At 35.2% G+C, this 24,516-nt stretch overlaps 1 protein-coding gene across 4 annotated transcripts; it reads left to right on the top strand.

Moving 5' to 3' along the window:
• Positions 1-415: 415 nt before the first annotated feature.
• Positions 416-23,803, top strand: CCP110 (centriolar coiled-coil protein 110). 4 transcript variants are annotated; one of them, XM_016196275.2, is made up of 16 exons: positions 416-503; positions 2,076-2,218; positions 4,149-4,304; positions 7,069-7,197; positions 9,642-11,283; positions 13,161-13,291; positions 13,801-13,978; positions 14,556-14,695; positions 14,969-15,085; positions 15,417-15,518; positions 15,705-15,821; positions 17,516-17,589; positions 18,155-18,217; positions 18,895-18,954; positions 19,450-19,535; positions 21,898-23,803. In XM_016196275.2, exons 3-16 carry the CDS (start codon positions 4,164-4,166, stop codon positions 21,948-21,950), a joined length of 3,033 nt encoding a protein of 1,010 aa, XP_016051761.2. In that variant the 5' UTR covers positions 416-503; positions 2,076-2,218; positions 4,149-4,163; the 3' UTR covers positions 21,951-23,803. The 4 variants fall into 4 exon arrangements, with proteins under 4 accessions (XP_016051761.2, XP_016051764.2, XP_016051763.2 ...); XM_016196277.2 differs by having other exon boundaries at positions 440-461; XM_016196276.2 differs by lacking the exon at positions 416-503 and adding an exon at positions 519-541.
• The last annotated feature ends 713 nt before the right edge of the window (positions 23,804-24,516 follow it).

Below are 24,516 nucleotides of genomic sequence, written 5' to 3'. Positions count from 1 at the left end.
CTGATTTGCAAAATGGTAAGGGATGTCTTAAATTTTAGAGTTGGCATCAAGGATTCTGCAATTTTTTTTTATTTACAGGAAAAAAAAAATTGGTGCATGTCGTATGTTTCCCAACGAGTACACATAAAAAGGGACCGTTCCCATTCTAATAAATTATAATGGTAGAGGCGCTAGCTTGCAGTGAAGACTACATTTCCCATCGTGCACCACGCTCTCATAAGTACTACGTCCTCCATCACTGGACCAGAACGCTTACCCAGGCGTGCAATGCACCTCGGGGATTGTAGTTTTCTGGTGGACCAACCGTTTCAACTGCCCTGGAAGCAACCACCGGAAGTGCCCGCCCGGAGAGGTGGAGTCGGGGCGGCGGCGGCCGTTGCCAGGAGCCCGCGCTGCTCTCTGAGACCGGTAATATGGCCGGGAGGAGGAGGAGAAGGCGGCGGCGGACCGAGTTGCTCTCTGTCAGTACCAATTGAGCCGTTTGCTTCTTGACAAAGCCAGTGGTGAGGGAACGAACGGTGACTGGGCCGTGGGAAATCGGGTGTGTACGTGCCGAGGGTGCTTGACTCGGAGCGTCCCTGCTGCGAGGCCACCGGGAGAGGCGGAATTGGCGCCCTGGGGAGCTGAGGGCGGGCTCTGTACGGAACCGGTGCGCCGGTGCTAGGCTCCGGGGCCTCGAGCCCCTGGAAAGGCGCTGGTGTGGGGAGGCGGGGGCCCGGGGCCCGGGGGCGCGGAGGAGATGTTCGGATGCTGACAGTGCCTGATGGGCCCTCGGGATGGAGCCTCATCAGAAGAGCCCAGGGAGATGGGGTGGGGCGCTGGGGTGAGAGCAGAGGGTCAGAGTAAATAAACTGTCCCGAGCCGGAGAACCACCTCCTATTGATAAAACTGTTTGGGCCTTTTTTCTTCTCTTACGGTGCTGGCGAGGGAGGAGTCCCCAAGGGTGTGCGCTGGCCATTTCTGAACGCCGGTTACCACAACCAGACGCCCTGGGAGCGCTGTTTACTCCGCCTTTGCGACTTTCTGGGGCACGAGCATGAGGATAATAAAGCAAATTCTCTTGATTGCCCCTGGTGCTGCCAGGTGGTTCCCACTCTTTGCTTCTATCTGGTTTTAATCTCACTTCCCTACCCCTAATTTAGGCAAATGGTAGGTGCTAGAGATTGATTTAATGGGGAAGGATCTGGAAACAGCGAAATGAGGAAGCCTTTTTCGCCCTTTCCATGTGTTTAAGTTAGGTTTGAATCTTACCAGGAACCAAGCACTGTCACTGCCCTCCAGGAGTTCATAATGTAGTGATAAAAATCAGCAGCAGCAGCAGGATCATATCACCTGCATAATAAAAGCAGTCCCCATTTATTGATGCTTTCTCCATGTCCTGCAGTATACTAATTGCCAGACATGTATTAGTGCATTACATCCTCACAGAATCTCTTTGAGACAAATGAGATTATCCCTATTTTACGGTTGAGGAGACCCAGGTATATAGATGGTCAGTGAATTGCCAAGAACTTAAAGCCAGCATGTTCCTGACTAAGAAACCTTTCCCTTCATTGCCTCTATAAGAAGTTTATGTCTTTGGAAGGATTGATGGGTAAACAACCAGCTAGAATCTGAAAACAAAGCAAGATCTGTTCTGTGTTACTTTTACCATTCCCTTCCGCCACATTTCTGGTAGAGCCCTGGTGAGGAGCAGTAAGCCTGGCCATGAGTCTATGGGGTTTGCGAAGAGGCTTATTTGAAGAAGGGTCATGGTATAAGTGGCATGTCTGAACTTGATGGAGCTGACAAATTACTAGTTCAAGTAGGCCAGTAATGCCTGATGGCAAAGTATGGGGCAGTAGATTTGTGGTTGGAGTGGCCTTGTAGTCAAGGCTCCCTTAAAATAAAACTCTGCTGACAGTGGTAATTGTGTTGTGAGAAAGGAAGTGCCCTCTTGCTTAATCATATAGGATATGGATGCTTTACATGGTTGCCTTTGCAGTTTAGAGGTGCCAGTTTCTTTGAAAATAGGGTCGTCCATGAAACTACCATAATAATTACCCTAATTTATTTATTCAATACTTTTTATCAAGTGCTACTGTGTGCTGACGCTGTTCTATGTAATGGGGATTCAGTGGTGAGCAAGACTGAAAGTACCTGTGCTTATGGAGCTTACGTTTTGGTGGAGGAAGACAGACAAAAACCAAGGAAATAAACAAGATAATTTCAGATAGTGGTAAGTGCTATGAAACTTGGGAAGCAGCAGTGTAATGTGGTAGTGACTGACACGGGGTTAATTTAAAGGGGCAGCCTTTCAAAGGCAGGGACAAACTGAGACTGAAGGATAAGAAGGATCCAGTCGTGCTCTTCTGGGATCATTTGGTGATTTCCATAATCATATGAGCACTTGTATTGGGACATTGAATGCATTATCATATGCCATAATTTATACTGTAATAATGTTACTGTACACCTGCAATATGTATAACATACATGTACTGTTTATGGGATGTGAATTTAACTTTCTGAAACAATGAGGCATATCTGTGTGATGTTGAAAGAAATATAAAACTATTGCCATAAAGCTATTTTATTTCCTTAAATTTCCCAAACCTTTAAAATAGAATTTCATGCTTTGCATGTGTATTCATAGGAAATATATTACATTAATTATACGAGTAATCTATTTGCATTCCCTGTAATTCTGGAAGCATGGGTTGTGTTCAAAAATATTTTGAAGTACTTTAGTAGAAATGGGGTCATTTGAATTTCTCTTACATCTTAGCTTCTGCATATTTTGTGGTTAAGACATCATAATATGGGTTGAAATCTAGACTAAAAATTGAGGTCTAACTATGGTTTTCATGCAGTAAGGTGTCAGTTTTGTTTTTTACTTTTGCTTGTTTTATGAGTATAAGTTTGGAAAATAATCTCATTCACACTCTAGAGAAACATTTCTCTGAAATCAAACTTCATTTTGCATAAGTTGAATATAGAAATAATTGGAATTGATGGGATGGTAGGAAGAAGTTATTAAGATTACCAGTTAGTCACAAGTAGTAACATATCTTTTTTTTTTCATAACCTGATCATAATTTTGAATATGCTTTTTCTTCATTTCTAATTGTGCTATATTTTGTCCCTGACACTTGAGTGTAGTGAATTTTTAAGTACCTTGTAGCTTAAGACAGTATCATAGTCTATCTTATTTCATCTTTGCATATCCTACATCATGAGTTGAATTTCCCTACCCTCTTTCTTTTTTTGTTAATTGGTGAATTGTTTTAAAACGAACACTTAAAGGATCATTATCGTATTAGTTTTTCTGTTTTCACAGCTCATTCCCTTGTTGGTTATAGACCTAATGATGTCTCCCTTTTTATTTTTCCTGTTTAAAGAAAACAATGTTGGACATAATGCTATGGAAACAGATAATCAAATATTTAACACTTGCTTGATGAATGGATATGGTGGCTAATCCTTCCTGGTTACCTTGTATTTTCATAGCCACCATCACAATTTCCAGAAATTGTGACGTTACTGGGCTGATTAAGTAGTTTGGCAATGGATCCAATTTTCAGTAGTAAAATAGAATTATTACGGGAGTCAATAGATTTTGTTTTCTACTGCTGATTGATTGGGCTAAAGATATGCAAGTAATAGACTTTGATTCCATGGTAGAAAAAGAATTTTTAAAAGTAGGCATCTTCTTTTATTTAAGTAGCCCTTATGTCTTTTTTTTTTTTTTTTTTTTTTTTTTTTGGCTAACTATAAAACTTAGTCTTCCTTGGGCTTTGTTCCTAAGTCCTGCTAAAGAAAATATATTCTATTTTATAATCTAAGTTAATAAAGTGGTAGAGAACTTTGTGTTCTTCAAGTAGGTTTCACTAGTAAAGTTCTTAATACTTTTATTAATTACTTTTAAAGATTGATTTGCATACAAATGTTAAGAAATATTTACTATATGAAGCAAGCCTTAACTGGGTAGGATCTTTACTCACTTAACTTGTACTCAAGAATTAGCTCCTGATCAGTGAAAAAATTTTGGGAAGGCCAGTTCTAGGAATAGTGAATTCTAGGAATATTTTAGTGCTCTATAAAATTTGCCAAATAATTAAGATCATTTTTTCTCAGTACATTAAAAATGACATTTTTCTCTTTTGTAGTGTGGTTGTGGGAAGATGGAGGAATATGAGAAGTTCTGTGAGGAAAGTCTTGCCAGAATCCAAAAGGCATCAATATCCACAGAGAGCTTTCTACCTGTCCAGTCTGAAAGCATTTCACTTATTCGCTTCCATGGAGTGGCTGTGCTTTCTCCACTGGTAAATGTTCTTTGATTTTAAATAACTTTTTCTATAGTGAACCACTAAGGCAGTTCATAGGAAAAATTTTAAAAAGGCTTATAAACATGGAAAAAATGTCTAACTTACTTATAATCAAAGAAATACAAATGAGTTAGCTTTTTTTTTTTTACCTACTAGATTTGCAATGATCTGAAAGGACCTAGTGTTCCTTAGGTTGTGGTGAAAAGGCACTTTTGCTGGGAGAATCAGTTGATTTTATTTTTTGGTAAATGCCCAAAGAAGCATTCATAAGGTTATAGTAGCATTGTTTAAAATAGAAAAAGACTGATGAACAACTTAAATGCCCATCAGTATTAGACTAGTTTAACTGTGGTCAGTCAGAATCTCATACATGCCATTAAAATGAGTATAGTACAGTAGACCTAAATGTGTGGGCATGGAAGGATCTCCGTGAGCTACCATAAATCACTGCACACAGCATACCCTTGGAGGCCGTGTAGAGTAGTCATTACAAAGCCCAACTCTGGTGCCTTCTGGCCTCAGTTCAAATCCATTACTCTGCCACTTAACCTGCTGTGTGAACTTGCAGGTCCATTTTCATAGGGCTGTTTTGAGGATGAAATGAACTAATACATTTAAAATGCTTAGAACACTACTCACACCATAGGAGGTACTTAATATATGTTAACTGTTTGGATTTTTAAATAAAGATATTGTATTCTTTCTCTGGAGACAGGTAAGGAAATATAGGATGAGAGGGAAGACACATTTTTCATCATAAACCCTTTAAAGTATGTGATTTTATTTCAAATCAGAAAATTAATATAATTGAAAGACAGTGAGTTTAATTTTTTTTTTGTCTAATAGGAGCTAAAAGTTCAGTATTTTCTGCCAACTTTTTGTAATAAAATTTTCAAACATACAGAAAAGTTGGAAGGATAGTACAACTATCCATATATCTATGAGTTAGAGTCAACAATTTTTAACATTTTTGCCATCTTTGCTTTATCATGTGTGATTTTGTGTGTGTGTGTGTGTGTGTGTGTATTTACCTACTCTTTTTGTCTTATTGCTGAGCCATTTGAAAATTGCAGATGTATGACACTTCTACCCCAAATAAGGGTGGGGCAAAAGTAGGTTTACAGTTTATATGGAAAATAATACAATAAATAAATAATAACACAAGAATAAACTCTGCTTCACGTACTCATAACTATAAACCCGCTTTTGCCCCACCCTGTATTTTAGTATACATATTCTAAGAATAAGGATATTCTCTTATATAAAACCTTAATACCATTATCACATCTTAAAACAATTAATAATAATTTTAATAGCATCTAATATTCTGTTCATATTCAAATTTCCCAATTTGTGCTCAAAATGTCTTTTATAACTGGTTTGTTTTTTCTAATCTGGATCCAGTCAAAATCACAAATAGCATTTGCTTATTAGGATTTTTTAGTCTTTTTTGATCTAGAATAGTTCTCTACCTCTTTAAAAAACATTTTATGATAGTGAATTTTTAAAGAGACCATTTCAGTTATCTTGTAGAATGCCTTACATTTTGGATTTGTCTAATTGTTTCCTTCATGGTGATGTTTAACTTATCCTCTAGTCCCTGTAGTTCCTATAAACTGGAAATTAAGTCTAAAAGTTTGATTAGAGTCAACTTAAACATTTTGGACAAGAGTTGTTTGGAGATGATGCCATGTACTTCATAATAAATTAAATCAGAAGTTACATAATGTTTAGATGTTTAGTTTGAATACTTGCTTTTACAGTGGTGGCTATCAGATCACTCTTTAACGGTATACATTTTCTTCCCCCTTTTTTATCAGCAAGTAAACTGTGAAATGGTTCTTTGATACCATGCAAATAAGAAAAAAATTTATAACATTTTTATCAGCTACTTGATGACATATTGCTTGATTAATTTAATATGGACCAAAATATCTGCACCTTATACCTTAAGATCTATGACTCCATCAGTTAGTTATTTATAAGCAAAATCTGATGTTTATGGACATTAATCCATGATTTTGTTATATTTGATGGATGAATATTGCAACTTTGGAATAATTTTTTATGACATGTTTTCTATTTGCATAAGTCTAAAATAAATCTTGACTCCTTAACACAGTAACTAAATTTCCCAGGACTTAATGATTAAGTTTTAAATCCACTGAAAAAGATATGTGTAGAAGCCTTCAGTCTTTTAGGTACATTATATTTTTAGTGGAGGTTACAATGAAGTGGAACCAAATATGTATTCTGGTTTTGTAGGCAAATAAAATATCATCTGTTTCTTTTATTATTAAACCTTTGGGTATTTCCTTGAGGTAGCAAACAGGTAAAATGTACTTTTATTAGATGATTAGAAATTGAAGAATCTAACTGACCTAATGAAGTAAGATATTGCCAAGTGAAAAGCTCAGCAGTGGCCCAAAGGGCTGATTTTATATCTCATTTTAGAGCACTGGATAAGTTTATTTCCTTTTAACTTTTTTTTTTTAGTTGAGAATAATTTACAGACAGTGAAATACACAGATCTTAAGCATAAAAGTTCCATGAATTTTGATATGTGACATATACTTGTATAACTCACACTCACACAGAATATTTTCATCAACACTGAAAGATCTGTCGTGCCCAATCCCAGTCGTTACCCAGGACCACTTCAGATTTCTTTCACAATAGTTTTAATCACTCTGATTCAAAACTTCCTGATTTTATTCTATTTTTACATTTATGAGAAATAATTATTTATTATGTTTTGCAGCTTAACATTGAGAAAAGAAAGGAAATGCAACAAGAAAAGCAAAAAGCACTTGATGTAGAAGCAAGAAAGCAGATTAATAGGAAGAAAGCTTTACTGACTCGTGTCCAGGAGATTCTTGAAAATGTTCAGGTGTGTAATTTAAACTCTTTTCAATTATAATTAAGAAATCATGAAGTAAGCCGTGAAGATAATTTTTCAGAAATATACTTGCACATAATAGTTAATTACCGATATACTTCACTGTTCTGTTCTGAGAAGCTTCATAATTTGTGATGTTCCATTTCAGTTACTCCAGGGAAACTTCACTTGCTTGTTAGTGACGCCCAGTGCTTGAGTCAGAGGGTCCGTACACAACGGAGCCATACACGGAATATAATCACTGCTTGTATGTGTCTTATGACTAAAAACATTGAATTCTCAGTGACAAGATGATAGAATTGGCCATTGTAGTTTGCCTCCGAACTAATCAGACTATTGACTCAATGATCTTATTCTCATTTTTCATTAAAGTAAATAACTGCCCCCCCCCCCCGTTTTTTGGGTGAAAATTCTACTCTTAGATACACAAATGCAATTTAGATTAAATAAATAGAATTGCCTAGGTGTGTCTTAGATCCAGATTAAACCATTTAAACAACACATCCATACATACCTTTTGTGATTATTTTTATTTAGCTTAATATAAATTTGTTTAAATAATTTGTTTTAAAGTCTGGATCATTTTATACTAAAAAGAAAACAAATTAGATTGAACAGATAATTTCTGAGACATGTACAATGAACCTTAGAATATTTCCCATTAACAGCTAACTACCTTCATTTCTTTGTGGGTAGTAGATTTTAATATGCAGATTATAATTGCTTCTTATATTAAGTTTAAAAAATATGTGTAGCACAATAAGGGTGAGTTTTTTAATTACTAGATATTTTTTATTATTGAAACAAAAATGGTATATTATTCTTGTTCCACTGAGGAAATATATCAGATATATTACTAAAGAGATTATTGTTGAGTCTGAAAACTTTCTCTGTTTAAGAAAGCATGTACAATGTTGAACTGTAATGAATTATGCAGGTAGAAACATTTTATATATTAAAAATAGATTTCTGCCTGGCCAGGCGTGGCTCAGTGGTTGAGCATCGACCTAGGATCCAGGCGATCAGGGTTCGATTCCAGGTCGGGGCGCATGCCTGGGTTGCGGGTTTGATCCCCGGCCGGGGGTGTGCAGGAGGTGGCCAATCGGTGACTCTCTCATCATTGATGTTTCTCTCTCTCTCCCCCCCTTTCCTCTCTCTGAAATCAATAAAGATATATTTTTTTTAAAATAATAATAGATTTCTAAGGTCTTTTGCATCTGTAAAACCTATGGTTCTATGATAAATTTTTTGTTATTTAAATCATGTAACCAAAGGCTCAAGTTAGTGGTATACAAAAACTATTAAACCTATGAATGTGTTCATGGATTTCATGAATATGTATTTCTTTTGTTTTATTTTGGTCCTGAGGTGAATGAGTACACTTGTTGTACTGTTTATTTCATAGTACCTGGAAACCATTACATGTCTTGGGATTTATAAGGTCAGACAGGTGTGCCATATGGTCTAGGAAAAAACACGTGCAAAACAACCTGAAAACCTTCCAGTAATGAGGATTCTGGAGTCTGTATTCACATAATAATATAATAATGATTTCTCCAGTTTAGTACATGCTTGTATAATCTTTAGAAACCATCCTAGTTCACTTTTAATTTTTTTGCAAAGTTGAATTATTTAAATACAAAATGTAATTTTATTTTTTCTGTTGTATCTTTTGTGTATATAATTGCTCTCATCTTAATTTATCAGATTTTTTACTTATTTCACTTGTTCTAAAACTCATTAACAGGTTCCTGTTTTAAATAACCATCAGTTAATCAAATTGAAATTTTCTTCAGTGAATGGGTTTAAAGTTGGATTTTTCCTATTTTCAAGTAATTTAAACTACATGGCTGAGCTATCATTTACTACAAATTTATCTCATCATTTAGACGGATTTTAGTTAAAATTTGGAGTAAGTATTTGGGAGGCAGGAGTTTTATCACTGAATTATTTTTTCTTAATATCCAGGGCAAGTTAGTCTTTGTAAAGGAGGGAATCAATTATGTAAAAAATTTAACTACTTGCTGTTTATCTTATATGTCATCCTTAAGTGATAGCTCTTATAGGTTGGTGACATTAATAACATAAAACCAGAAGAAAGTTAAGAAAAACGCTTCTATTCCAAGATTAAATTGCATGTGGATATATGAATATGTGTGTGTATACATATGCATATATGTTCATATTTGTATCAGAATAATTTCCTCTTTTAAAAAAAATCTTAATAAATAGACGGGGATGACAACAGATGTTATTTATAGTAATTTGACCATGTGACATAGGATACCATAGACAAGGGTAATCTTAGTTTTTGTTATTTGTGTTTTCAAATGTTAGAACTCTGAATCTTTAATTTCAGTTCTATTTTAGAAAACAATGAAATCCAAGGTTTTTGTGCAATGAGAAAATAATACTTTTTAAATTTCCTTTTTCAGGTTAGAAAAGCACCTGATGCCAGTGATTTTGATCAATGGGAGACTGAAACAGTTTACTCTAATTCAGAAGTCAGAAACTTGAATGTTCCTGCTGCCTTTCCAAATACCTTGCCAAGCTCTCCTGAACACTCTACTTTAGCAGAGTTTGAAAAGATAACTGGAATTTTGCCGTTGACTAATGAGGACCAATTTCAATCTAATGGGATAGACTTAGCTAGGGATTCAGAAGAATTTAATTCTCTGAAGCAATGTGGTAGTTTAAATATTAGCCACACAGAAAATGAAGCTTCTCTAAAGACCTCAGCAACCACACGGGAGACACTTATTTCTGACAGTCTCTTCCCAAAAAATGAGGAAGAGGACCCATCACTTTTGGAAGAAGTTACTCCAGATCCCTATGTAATGAGTCTTCAGAACCTGATGAAAAAGTCAAAGGAATATATAGAAAGAGAACAATCTAGACGCAGTCTGAGAAGTAGTGCAAAGAGAAGTGTTCATGAGAGTCATTCAGACAAAGAAAATGATGCTCTTAAACTGACTGACTGTGTAAAGGAGAAGGCCCAGTTGATGGGAAAACATTGTGGTTCAGTGATTCCTGACAAACCAAGCCTTAATAAATCAAATGTTCTTCTCCAAGGTGCTTCCGCTCAAGCAAGCAACATGAATACATCAGTTTTGGGTAGCTTTTCTAAAGCGGACATACCTATGGGGACTGGCCACCCCACTGTCTCAGATCCTGATTCTGATTTTAAAGTCATTCCCACTTTTGTTACTGAAAATAATGTTATCAAAAGTCTTACTAGTTCATATGCCAAATTACCTAGTCCAGAGCCAAGCCTGAGTCCTAAAATGCATCGAAGGCGTTCCAGACCATCATCGGCATGTAATATACTTATAAATAACCCAGTAAATGCCTGTGAATTAAGTCCTAAAGGCAAAGAACAGGCAGTAGACATAGTTGTTCAAGATACTGATGAAAAAATAAATGTACCTGAAACTGTGCCAAAGTTACCAACTGATTTAACAGGTGTTTGTTCTAGCAAGGTTTATGTCAGCAAAAATACATCTGAAGCCATACAGGAAATGGTTTTAGGTAAGTCAAATCAGTTATGTCAGTCTTCAGGAAATCAACTGGAAAAGAAAGTTATTTATGGACTCGGTATCGTGGAAGATCAGTTAACATCTGATGGGAGAGGACCGCACAAAATGGACAGTACCTGTATCACAATGCCAAGATTGCATGAGCCATATGCCACCAGTGTGTGTATAGCAAGTCAAAACTTTGGAAGCATGAGTGGACTCAAGTCAGCCAGTGCATTAGAGAAAAGTTGCAATTTACAAATGGAACTGAATAAGTCTTATGATGTAAAAAACCCATCTCCTTTACTGATGCAAAACCAGAATACCAGACAGCAGATGGACACCCCTACAGTGTCCTGTGGAAATGAACAATTTTTGGATAACAGTTTTGAGAAAGTTAAACGGAGACTTGATTTAGATATGGATAGTTTGCAAAAAGAAAACTGCCCCTGTGTCATAACTGGAATAGCTGAACAAGAAAGGCAACATTTGCCAGAAAAAAGATACCCTAAGGGATCTGTCTACATCAACAAGAATAAAATGTTAGAAAGTATTTCCAAAGGTAAGAAACTTGGAAGTATTTGATACCTGCCAAGCAGAGGACACCTTTATTTAGTACTGTTAATTGACATTTTGTAAAATAATAATCATCTTTTTCTGTTCATTAGGGTACTTAATTTCATTTATCTTAGCAGAGAGCATATAATTAGCTACAGTTTATTGCCATTTGATAGGTTTTTCTTACAGGATTTTAAAATTTAAAATATGAATTTTTCATAATCCACTTGGTATTATAGAGAATATTGTTAATGACTGGAGGAAAAAGCTCTTGCATGAAACATCACTCATAGTTGTAACCCAGTGTATTGCCATGGTGTCTTCTTTTTGGGCTGTGGTTTCTCATATTTTCATCAGTTTGTCCTTTCATTTGTGATGAGATCTTCATATAGTTGGCCCTTCAGTAAACACTTTAACATCAAATTATTAGAGAAAAATAGCACAAATAAGGCTCTGTGAGTAGTATTTAAAAATAGTATCCTTATTGATAAAAATTATTTCAAATTTATATTGCATCTGTTGTATTAACAGCTTGTTAAAACATGTCTTCTTCATTACTCCTTTGTTGTCACGGTTCATAATTCTTCATTGCTAATGTGGGAGACATATAAATCAAGTAAAGTAAGTTCTTAGACATAGACATTTCAACTCTAATGTGATATATGTCTTCCTGAAAATAACTTCATGCTCTGTAAAATTGCACTCTAAAAATAATAAGGTTTATAGGAAAAATGGGGTTAGATCAGGCCATTTAAAACCTGTGCAACTTTATAAAAATGCTAATAAAAACAACAGTTGATAACCTGGGAAGCTTACCTGGATACTCCATGTAAACCACATACCATGACTAGAAGCTGTCTCAGTGAATCCCAAAAGTACACAAAACCAACAAGTGGCCATTCTGGCAGCGGAGGCAGCCAGGTTGCTATCAAAGTGGGCAAGGAAGGCAGTTGCCCCTCTCTAGTGAGGGAGCCCCTTGTCTTGAAGCACTGGACAGAACCTCCCACGTTATTATTATTATTATTTGCAATACTTCTATTTAAAGCCTTTGTCAAAAATACAACCTTTCATGGAGTACTTTGAGAAGGGAAAAGCAAAAAGGAGAAGGGCCATGGAAATAAAGCTTACTTGTCTGCTCCACTAGGCCATGTCCAGCAGGACCTTTTTTCACATTCAATTAATTGATATATTTGAAGCTGAAAGTGCTGTCACAGGATAGGCGTTTGCTTTTGCATCTCCCACACAAATCTTGATGACAGTGGGCACAAAGCAGTCCTTCTTAATAAAGTTGACAATCAGCTTAACTCAGAACATTTTTAATAATGCACATTAAAAAAGTATTCTTACAAAGTGTTCTGCAATCCAAATATACAAAAGCTTGGAAAACCTTTAGAAAACAAAAGCCAATGTAAAAAGACAGATTAAAGTAACTAGAACAGTACAGGTTTTATATGACTCTGATTGTACAGTTTCTACTGCATCATCAATGTCAGAAATCTGTTCCTTCGGCTGGCTTCATTGCTCGGGTTTAAAGAAACACCTTTTCTTCCTGGTTTTATTTCACCTTCCAGATCCATCCAGTATTCTCTAGTATCAATTAGGAGCCAGAGGGAGCCCCTTTCTGAAGGGGAGCTCCCTCTCTAGGGATCTGTTGAATGAGCCGGTGAGGGTTGTGAGATGTGAACCTTTATTCGATAGCATGAAATAAGAGGAGCAAAAGAGAACGTGGGTCAAAGTGAGCACCTGGAATATCTTGATTATTGTATCATGTCAGATCCAGGAATACTCTCTTGTCAGAAGCATAATTTAAGTTGATAATATAAAACACCAGATACTAGATTTGTAAATTTTCTAAATCTGAGGGGATGTGTTTCTTTTCAGAAGGTGAAGAGATATTAAAAAGCAAGATGTTAGCTTTTGAAGAAGTGCGGAAGAGACTAGAAGAACAGCACGCTCAGCAATTATCACTACTCATAGCTGAGCAGGAGAGGGAACAGGAAAGACTGCAAAAGGTGAGAAATTAAAACATAGGGTGTAGGACTGGTGAGTGGAATTTAGCTGGGGATACCTAAGAATTTTAGTGATGGATAGGATACTTGTAATTGCCCTCCCCTCCCCAATATCTTAATCTAAGGGGGTCATTGATTTTGATACATGGATAATATTTTTATTACCAGAATGTGAGGTTTAATGTTTAGATTCTTATCTAAAAATAATGTAGAATTTATCAAAAGGATACTTTATTGAATCCTTGATTCAAAACTTAATATTTTTAAAGGTATTTTATAAGTAGATGCTTAAATTCTGCAAGAGCAGATTGTAAGAGGAGGACACTTGTTTTAAGATTATTATTGTTACTATATCACATTTTAAAACCAAATAAATTTGAGGGAGGAACACTTGAAATAGATAACAATTTGCTTACAAGTATACATACTTTTAGCTAGGCCTAAAATGATACTATTTTGGGATACAATTTAACAAAATATCTAGCATGTTATAATGAACTCTTAATCTATAGGAAATAGAAGAACAGGAGAAAATGTTCAAAGAGAAGAAAGTGATTACAGCAGAAGCTTCTGAATTGGATACTAACAGTGCAGTGGACTTAGAATGGAGAAAACTAAGTGACTCCGTTCTGTTAGAAACAATGCTGTCTCAAGTGGACTCACTCCATACTTCAAATTCTAATAGTTCTGGTAAATATTTAAAAATCCTTTTCCATTTGAAGAAATTATCCTATAGTAAGACATTTTATTTGGCACACTTTAAGATTATAGCTTTTTTCCTCAAGTAATTTCATACCCACCCCACTGCTGTTTGCCAGCTGCTCAGTAACTAGTGAAAAATTAAATGATAGCAGCAGATCAAAGACCAATGAGCAGGTGTTCATGAGAAAAGCCATTTTAGCAAGGAAAATATCAGGAAATTTGACGCAGAGTCCAGTCTTTGTTCATTCATGCAGCAGGTGATACGCTTCAAGTGAAAATGCTGTTTGCTATCTCCAGAGTGATCTTGAATTACTGCATCTAATTCCTGCCCCCAGTGAGTTTATCTTCACATCTTCAATTATCCTGAGATGCTGTTTGTGTCGAAAAGATCCATCTGGTACATAAGCTTAAAGTCTATAAATACTTTAAGTGGATCAGTTTCAGAAGCAGTTGTCATTCTTTTTTGTTGGTAGTGCTGTTCTTAATGAATGTCATATTTATGTGGGTGTTTTGCATATTTTTATTATCTGACATCAAGTATTATACTATTTATATATTTCTCTAGGTTTCACAAATTCTGCCCTACAACATAGCTTTGGTTCTGTAAATGAAGCACCATTCTACCTCTGGGGGTCATCAACTAGTGGCTTGTCCAAACTCTCCGTAACAAGGCCTTTTGGAAGGGCCACAACTAAATTGTCACAGGTGAGCAAACTTATGATACATGTATGTCCATCTACCTTCTATCTACTTATCTATTTTTCTTTCTGTATTTTTAAACATCTACATTATCTTAGGTTATACAAATGAGCATGGATATTTTTGTCATACATCTAATAGTTTAGCTTTTATTAGAGCTGAAACTACACAGAGCATACATATATAGAAGAATTTAGTTCATTGTAATAGATTAAGAAAAACAATCTTTAGTGTAATGCTCAAATTATTAAAACACTGTGTCTATCTTATTTCCTCTAGGTTTTCAGTCCAGAAGTACAAGCAAAATTCAGTAGAATAACTGCTGTGGCAAAAGGATTTCTTACTCGTAGGCTTATGCAGACAGATAAATTGAAGCAACTTCGACAAACTGTAAAAGTAAGATTGTTGTAAATAATTTGTATTTCACTTCTGTATCAGTTTGTGTCAGTCTTGTTACAGCTGAATTGACAAATTAGTTCATAACTTAGGCAGATCAAACCTTTTTTTAGTTACTGTAATATAGGCGATTTTAGAAATCTGATTATTAATCTCATTAGTTTACATATTTTCATCTCACTTTAAAGTGAGTGGTGTTTTGACTTCTGATAAGTAATAGTTTTGTATTCTTAAAAATTTTGGATTGACTGAGGAAAAAAACAAAAGGAAACTCCAGTGATCATGAATCTTTCTAGAAAAATAGTTTTTGAAGGAGCATTTCTTCTTTCAGGACACTATGGAATTCATAAGAAGTTTTCAGTCAGAAGCACCATTAAAGAGAGGAGTTGTTTCAGCACAGGATGCTTCTCTTCAGGAAAGGGTGCTGGCTCAGGTAAATGTACAGGTCCTGAAGGCTTTGGGAAGTAGAAATGCTTTATTTCTCTCCCTTCACTTAACCACTGAAAATGTGTTGAAATTAAAACTTAAACTTTTTCTCTAAATAAAAATTTACGTAATATTACTGAATCCTGACCTCATCTTTTTAAATGGGTACAATATTTTCTTCTTTTGAAATTAGTTGCGAGCTGCCCTGTATGGTATTCATGATATATTCTTTGTAATGGATGCAGCTGAAAGGATGTCTATTCTGCATCATGACCGAGAAGCTCGCAAAGAGAAAATGCTCAGGCAAATGGTATGTTACCTGATTTTGTAATGAATGAGTGAAAAAGAAAAACTCTTATTTCTTCTACAGTCACAAAATACTTCTGACACTAGGTGTGGGGGGATTTTTCGCTTGCACTGACCAGTTCTTTGACACCCTGGGTGTCGTACCACACAATTAAGTTCTGATAGTATCTACCTGGAGTTATCAGATACTACAAGTTAAGGAGGCAGTTGAAACTGTCCCCCCTTCTGACACCAATTGCGATACCCAAGTTGTCATTTGAGCTTCTGACTGATGGCTATAAATTGGGGCTCCCATTGCTCCCTCCTTCAGGTCAGTAATGTTCTAGAATGGCTCACAGAACTTGGGGAAACACTTAACTTACACTTACTGTTTTATTATATAATAAAGGATATAATAAATGATATAGATGAATAGCCAGATGAAGAGATGCATAGGGCAAGGTCCAGAAGGATCCTGAGAGCAGTCTGTTTCTGTAGAGTTGGGACCATCTTTCCAGCACATGTATGTGTTCACTAGCCTGGAAGCTCTCTGTACTTTAGGGATTTTTATGGAGGCTTCATCATGTAGACATGATCAGTTATTAACTCAATCTCTAGCTCCTCTCCTGTTTCCAGAGAATAAGAGATGAGGCTGAAAGCTCCAAACTTCGAATCATGCTTGGTCTTTCTGATGACTAGCCTCCTTCTAGGAGTCCACCCAGAGTCTCACCTTGTTAGAACAAAAAAATGCTCCTATCACTCAGAAAACTCCAATGAGTTTAAGAGATCTGTGTCAGGATCTGAGGTCAAAGATCAAATATTAGGCCCTGGCCAATGTGGCTCAATTGGTTGGAGCGTCATCCAATATACCAAAAGGTGGTGGGTGCGCTTCCTGGTCAGGGCACCTGGGGAGGCAACTGATCAATGTTTCTCATATTGTTCTTTCTCTCTTTCTCTCCCTCTCTCTAAAATCAGTAAAAGAAAAATATATTTATTTACTTATTAAAAAAGACCAAATATTAGAACAGAAGATGTTTCTACCACCCTTATCAGTCAGATTACAAAGGTTTTAGGAGCTTAGCTCTGTTAGGAACTTGGGTCAAAGACCAAATAGCTTGAACCAGGAGCAGAAACTATATATATATATTCTTCTGGGTTTGGAATAATTGATACTAAATATTCTCTGTTGACTTCAGCACCCTTCCTACAATTCTTAAGCACAAGTAATTCCCAGAATTACCAGCAACATTTAAATCTGTAGACAGATTTAAAAGAAACGGTGAAAGAATTGCATATTGTTTTGTGATTAGATTTTAGAGCTGAAGTTTTGAATGTTGTTTGTATGCCTGATAAACTATCACCTGCTCTTGATGGAATTTCCTTGAAACTGTCATGTGGCTTTTGCCTTTTTTGGAAATCAGAATTAAAAAACAGGCTCCAAGTTAATTTGAAATATATCAGAGTGTTGGAGATCTGTGGTTTGAATCAGTTATCTTAGTGTGGTTGGCAAAAGAAAAACAAGCAAGTTTTATATTATTTCATTGGGAAAAAATAATTTTAATTATTTTTTTTTAATTTGGACTGCTTCAATTATGAAGACTAAGTTAAAGTTCAAAATGCTAGTAAGAGACACCTGTCCGTGCCATTGAGATCACCCTGTACTATAGCATAGGGGTATCGCTGGTACCGCCAGAGCTTTGTTACTTCTATATTTTAAAGGATAAAATGAAGAGTTCACGAGTGTCTCTTTCTGCTGCAACACAGAAGTCTCTGGATAGGAAGAAGTACATGAAGTAAGTTTTTTTCATGTCACATTAATTTAATTATCAAACCAATTAGTTTTGGTTGGTCTGTTGGTGTAGTCATATTAGAAATAAAGAACAGTTCACTCTTCTGCTGATGAACTCATAGAAATCCTTTTTTTATATAAAGAGTTTTATAAAATCTGGTGGTAAAATTTGATTTCATCTTTAGATAAATATATTCATTAACTACTAAATTTGTCGGTGTTTAACTTGTATAATTGGTAGTCAATCAAACCTTGAAAATAGTTTATCCTTATATGCAATGTCACTTTCATGTCTTTTAAATATGTTCTTTTTCTAATATCCTAAAGACGTCATGGGAGGAAAAACTTAATGCAAGGAACATCCTAATAATTATCTTATTATAACTATTTTTTCTTGAAAGTAGCCTTTATGATTACTTTATGGTTGCTTTATGGTTAGGAGAGGTCTTTTGTGGTACACCAACTTTTAAATGATGATTTGTTTCTGCCACCATGTATCACATTTGTAAACATGTTTTTTCCCCTTTCTAAATACATTGTGTGTCTTTATTTTTTTTTTATTGTGTTAGAGCTGCTGAAATGGGAATGCCAAATAAGAAATTCCTGGTTAAACAAAACCCTTCTGAAACAAGGTGAGAAAAGTCACATAGTTTCAATGAGTGGCTATTTTTTTTATTTTTAAAGAAAAGAAAATGTTATAAATCCCAAACTTGCTTTTTGTTGGCTTTGTGCTACTTTATCTCAGTAGAATACTCCCTGCTGAGTTGGAGGATCCAGGGTCAGAATTCATATTAACACCTGGTCATGTACCTGGTCACATGTCAGACCAGATGTTCCTGGAGTTTTCAGTGGAAATGCTATCTTTGGTGGAAATTTGAGTCCATATGTCCTGAGTTCAGTCCATAGTCCAGGGGGTCTTTGATGTTTATTTAAAAACATTAGAAAGCTAGCTTAGTATTTCTGACATATTTTCTTCTCTTGTAAGTGATATTTTCTTCTCTCAGATGTTTGAAAGGAAAAGTTGGCTTTTGTGAAGTATATAAATAAATTGCCTAAAAGCAGAAGGATTAATACTTATGTTGGACATTTCTTTCCTGACAAAAACCTAAGGTTTGGGTTCTTGGTGAGCAAAATATAAGTACCATATTAATTTGCTTTAATAAGTTTGCTTTGCTTTGCAGTATTATATTGGCCATATCATTTCATAGATGACTTCCACCTCACTGTTATCATCATTTACCTATTGAAAGAAAGTAGGGGAAAACAGAATTTTTCCTGTTGAATTAATTTTCATTTACTTTGTCAACAGAGTCCTTCAGCCAAGCCAAGGACAGAATGCTCCTGTTCATAGGCTACTTAGTAGACAAGGGTAAGAATGCAACACATAGGTATTAAAAAATATTCAAGTCAAGATTAGCTTTGAAAGAGAAAATGATTTAGTGCTCTTTTTATATCCTTTATATAGGATAGCTATTTTTCAAATGTGATGTTTTTTAGTAGCATTAGAAAGATCTTTTAAAGTTTCCTGTTCAAAGATAACCCTTTGGTGTACTATTGTGTATTATATTTTAATTATCATCTTATGTTGGCATGTTTTTACTTTTCATTTCATACCATCTTGCTCATTAAATATTGTAAACATCCATATTGTAAGTTCAGCATCACCAAAGTGATTCTCCAACGAAGTATGTTATAGTCTCCTGCTGAAGCAAGTATAGCTTCCTTAATGAGCATGCGTGAGACTTAAATTCTTTTCAAGCTTATTTGTGCTAAGAACAGTTGATGCAGTATGGTTGCTTTCTTTGAATGTTGAACATCTAGACCTTAATGCAAGTGACTTGTTAATTTTTTTATATTCAATTAGAACCCCTAAGACATCAGTGAAGGGGGTTGTGCAAAATAGACAGAAGTCTTCACAGAGCAGAGTGCCTAACAGAGCGCCTGTTTCAGGTGTGTAGCAATGAGTTCCTGAAGCCCATTCAAAAGAAAGAAATGCACAAGCTGCCCCATAATGCAGGCCTCACGCATGGGATCTGTTGTCTCTCCTTGCCACCATAAGTCTGGCATATTCACAGTCATTCCTACTAGTGATCATTTGTGTTAGTAGTTTGTGGCAGTCAGGAGGAGATTTTAGTAAAACTGGGTCCAGTGTTGATTTCTGTAATAATTCCATGAAAACACTGTTGTTTTTTATCTAATAAATTTATAGAATTATACATTCTTAATTCAGTAACCTTTTTATAAATGGGTGAAATGCAACAATGACCTCATGCCTAAATCTATCATGTTCAGTTTTGGGGAAGTGTAGCTATCACCCAGGAAATATTTTATCTGTACAGAAAGGGAAAGAATTTCTCCCTCTGACTACAAGATCACGTGTGAATATGCCAGTTGGGAGGGGATAAGGTTTTTTTGTTTGTTTTTTCTTGTGCTCAGTAAGAAGCTTGAGTTAAATCTCTACATTCATTATTAGAGGATCCTTTAAGGGCTAAAGTAAATACTGTATTTTAAAATTCTGTGTATGGTGGCAAGAAGACAGTCAATGTTGAGCTAATGCAAAATGCTTAAGCTAATGTTTTAATATTTTTTAGTTATCTTTGTTAAGACACTTTGATAAGCTCACACAAAAAAATACATAATCCATTAAAAATACTTTCAAAATGCTTTTCTTTAACTATACCACTTTTTAAGCATTTAAAAGAAACCAAAATTATTCAGGCAGTGAAGACTAAATCTTTAATAAATTCTAATCTCATTAAAATACAGTTAGTATATTTTAGAGCTTTTATTACTAAGTGACTTTCTCCAAATTAGGAGGGAACAAGCAACATAAGAAATTTTTTCATGGCATCACCACTTGTTCACAGAAGTTCAAAAAGAACAAGAGATTGATCATAACTCGGAAATGATTGCTGATCTTTGCATGTAGAGAGAGAATTTAATTCATAATGTAGACGGTAATTTGGACGTCATCGTGAGTGACAGTCAGTGGGTTCTTTTAAGGGGGATTATGCAGTTAAAGATCCTGCTTGTTCCAGAGGTAGCCAGAATCGGCTGGTTTGAAAGATAACCTTTTGAAAGAACTCAGATCAGACACCAGACCTTTTGCTTGTGAAGTTATATAGAATTTTAAGAAATTTTCAATTTTTTCTAATGTTAGTAATATATAAATTGTGATAAATCCTAGCTAGTTGGCAAATCATTGAGGAAATAGTATTGTTTTGGTGTGAATTATCTATTTGCCACAGTGACTACTCTCCATGTTCTTTTCTCATGCATTTCATCTCACTTTTTGTCACTTGTGAACCTATAAGCAAAAAAGCAACTACTGTTTTTATTTAGTAATACTCAACAGTGTAAGTCACTGCAGTTAATAATATACAGTGAAGTTCAGTATTGAGAATTATTGTGGTTTGATTGCATCACAACATAATTATTAATACAAGTGAACTCAACCCTTGAATTAACATGTGTAATTAATATGTATGCAAGTACAGAAATTCTTTCCTATTTTTTCTAAAGATTTATTTATACATGAGTACATATTTAAATGATTTTAAAAGACTAGAGAATTTTTATCCTTCTATAGAAAATTAAAATTTGGGATATGACTGATTAAAATTCTAACTGTGAACCTCAACACAGGGATCCATAGTTGTTCTTGAAAAGATTACTCTTTCCTGTTTAGATTTTTAATGGCCTGGATTATGTTTCAAACAAATTTGAAATTATGCTTTGATTTGATCTACATGGAAAACAAACCATGTATTAAGCAATTTTAGGAAACTCATTTTTGTTAAGATGATAGAATATCATATTCTTAAGCTGAAGTAGAAATTTAAAGTGTTAAAATTGCTGCAAAGCACTTAAAGTTGTTTATAGTTTTTACAAACTAAATTGTAATATCTGATCGTGTAGGAGTTTTAAAAAATATTTGTTCATTTTATGTTTTGTGCTTAACTCAAGGGTTGATAGTGAAATTCAGAAACCACTAATTAAAGAGGAGTAGGAGACAGTAATACAAAATGGCTGAGGAATACAAGAAATCAGGCTGAACTGGGTTCTCAGAATCTCTGCCTCCGGCTCTGAGGCAGGTGACTTACTCGCCTGTGTCTCAGTTTTACTACCCATAAAGTAGAGGTATCAGCTTCTACCTCAGGATTTTATGTAAGGATTAATTTAATAATGTATACTGCTTAACTTGGTGCTTGGCCTATAGCATTATTTAATTATTATCATTATAGAAATTATATAATTATCATTATAAAAAAACTAACATTGAAAAATAATATTAGTTTTGCTCTATTTTTAGGAGTATATGCAGGAAAAATCCAAAGAAAGCGGCCAAATGTTGCGACAATTTAAGAAGACAACATTCGTTAGGATAAAAAAGAAGGAAGGGTTTTGTCCATATTATTGTCCCTCCCCAAGACTTTTACTAACCCTGGACTCTGTTTATACAGACAAAGTGATATCGAAGGGCTGAGTAATTATGTGGATAGTATGGTCAGTCTGGCTAATTCCTTCCCACACCCCCACTTTCCTCTTAATATTAGGTTTGGGTAAGACAAATTAGTATTTAGTTAATTGCCTCATCTCTATGCTTAACCTGTACAAACATAAGTTTGTTTTATGTACCCATATGTCTGCTGAAAACCTTTTTATAAACTTAAAAGGACATTTGGGTTTATTTTTATAAAATATTGAAAAGGTATGATAAAATATAGGTTCTGAAATACAAATTTCATTTATCTCTGCAAACTGCTGAATTTGATAAGTTAGATACTGTTCTATTCAAGGGGAAATTATTGCAGAGAAGTGTTTTCCCCTGGTTTTCTAAAAACTCTCAGCCTTCATATTCTCAGTCTTACAGGATAACCACATAGACGAAAACACTTGCCTGCTGATCATGGTCCACCTCCCATTTACCACAGAAGCACCTGGGGATCACCATTTTGGTCATAAGCACACATTTCTCTCAACAGCTAGTTGTTTTACAGAAATGTTAGGTTTAATGTATGTTACCCCAGTACTCTTAGAAACATTTCTACTATATTATCAAATCTTTCTGTGGAGGGTGACAACTTTGGTGAAGACAGCACAATCTTCCTGAATGTAGGGGCATGCGTTAATATTACATTCATCTCTGTAACGTAGAATGTTGCATGCAGCTTTATTTTCCATTTAGTCTGTCTGTTTTGTTTCCTAATGGTCTGCTTTTTCTAGCATGCTTGATTTAGGAGAGAATAAAGGGCTATATAATAAGAACTTCAGATTTTCAAACGGGATAGTAGTAGTATCTAGTTGAAATTATGCATTAAGAGGCACTGCCTTTTAATGTTTTTCATCACTAACATATTCATTTAAAATATGAACCAAAAAATGTTACCAAGGGACTGTGGTTTTATGAAGGAGAGAGCCACTGTTAATTTATGATACATTCCCAAAAAGGGCTTTGTGCTTCTCACATAAAATTGGGACTGTATACTTTAATCTTTCTAAAATTCTAAAAGATACTGGTATTTTGAAAATGTAGACTATATAATTCTTAATATCCTTTAAAGAATGGAGATAAAGATGGTTTTCTTTGACTTTCTGTTCTATTTAAAATCTCACTTTTACAGCCAGCTATAGACAGAAAGTGATAACCTGCTCTGGGTGTAAACTTGGTTTTCTTTATTGAGATGTATCATTTATTCAGTGAGTGAACCAGGATGTTAGAAGGCAGTAAAAATGTCTGAGTTACCAGTTTCTTTGTTTTAGGCAAGTATATCAGATTATCTTCATCATATGATAAATGATGCTTTATCATTCTGAAAACTCAGGAGACAGCCTGCTTGTATTATTGTGGGTCTTTCCAGTAAGAAAGATAGATACTAAAAGTTTTGTGTACACTAATGCAAATTAGCTAAAACAAGTAGTATGTTTTGGAGAAAGTTAAAACTAGTTTTAGATTAAGGACGAGAAACTTGAGTGTGTTTTTTTAAGATAAGAGCTTGTGTGTTTTACACATTTTTTAATGTTCACAGCTTTTCTCATAAAAGTGCCAGACATTGTTTTGTGCTTTTAATGGATTTTTATTTATATACTTTATTTTTTTTATATTTACTTTGAAGTGGAATGTCCATTAATGTGAATTGTATTTATTTTTATACTTTAATTTTTACTAGTTTTGCTTCTAGGAAAAAGTCAAAATAAACTTTTCATCTTAAAGGAAACCTAGTTTGATCTTTTTTATTTACCAAGGAAAGGACTCTTAAGAGATAGATATTAAAAAGTATCTGGTCAAAGCATCAGTACTGTAATCTGATCATTTTTTACAATTAAAAGTCCCATGAAAGGTATATCCCACTAATATGTAACCTACACCAGTGCTCATTCCGGCGTTTAATTTTGCATGAGTTGGACTTCTCAGGAGACAAAAACTTCACTAGAGATGCAAATGTCTTAGCTTATCAGGAGTTGGAAGCCTGCTAAGGAGCGAATGGGAGGAAATACTGAGGTTGAAGCTCACCGAGAAGCTGCCAGTTGCACAGCCTAGGAGTCCAGCTCTGGCTCCTGCCTGTCGTCCAATGTGAGCCCAGTAAAATGCTGCTTGTTTTCAGCTCTTCCTGAGATGCTGCGTTTGATCATCTGCAAGGAAGCGTAGGAAGGACCCTCACTTTTCCCATGGTCGCCCTTTAATCTTGTTCATTTCATATATTGGGAATAGTGGATATGACAGGAAACATCACTCACACTGAGAGGAAAGAAAGGACCCGTTCTGGGGATGAAGAGCTTTGTTTTCTGTCAGGTGTCCCTGTCCCCTGAGCAACCACAGACAATCTCTGCCCCCTCGCCATGAAAAGTAACAAAAAGAAATGAGCAAGTGGAGTTGGAGTGCTTTATCTCTAAGGGGCATAGTAGGCATAGGTGAGTATAGATTATAAAC

This window comes from Miniopterus natalensis, chromosome 3 (genome assembly GCF_054644295.1).
Source record: "Miniopterus natalensis isolate mMinNat1 chromosome 3, mMinNat1.hap1, whole genome shotgun sequence".
Lineage (NCBI taxonomy): Eukaryota > Metazoa > Chordata > Mammalia > Chiroptera > Miniopteridae > Miniopterus > Miniopterus natalensis.
Note: the sequence above shows the minus strand (reverse complement) of the source record. Positions and strands in the feature narration are given on the sequence as shown.

Excerpts from the sequence above, each read along its gene's own strand:
- CCP110 (XM_016196275.2), top strand. The coding sequence starts at position 4,164 with ATGGAGGAATATGAGAAGTTCTGTGAGGAAAGTCTTGCCAGAATCCAA. Across the intron at positions 4,305-7,068 it reads TGGCTGTGCTTTCTCCACTG|CTTAACATTGAGAAAAGAAA; the intron begins GTAAATGTTCTT and ends TATGTTTTGCAG. Across the intron at positions 7,198-9,641 it reads AGATTCTTGAAAATGTTCAG|GTTAGAAAAGCACCTGATGC; the intron begins GTGTGTAATTTA and ends TTCCTTTTTCAG.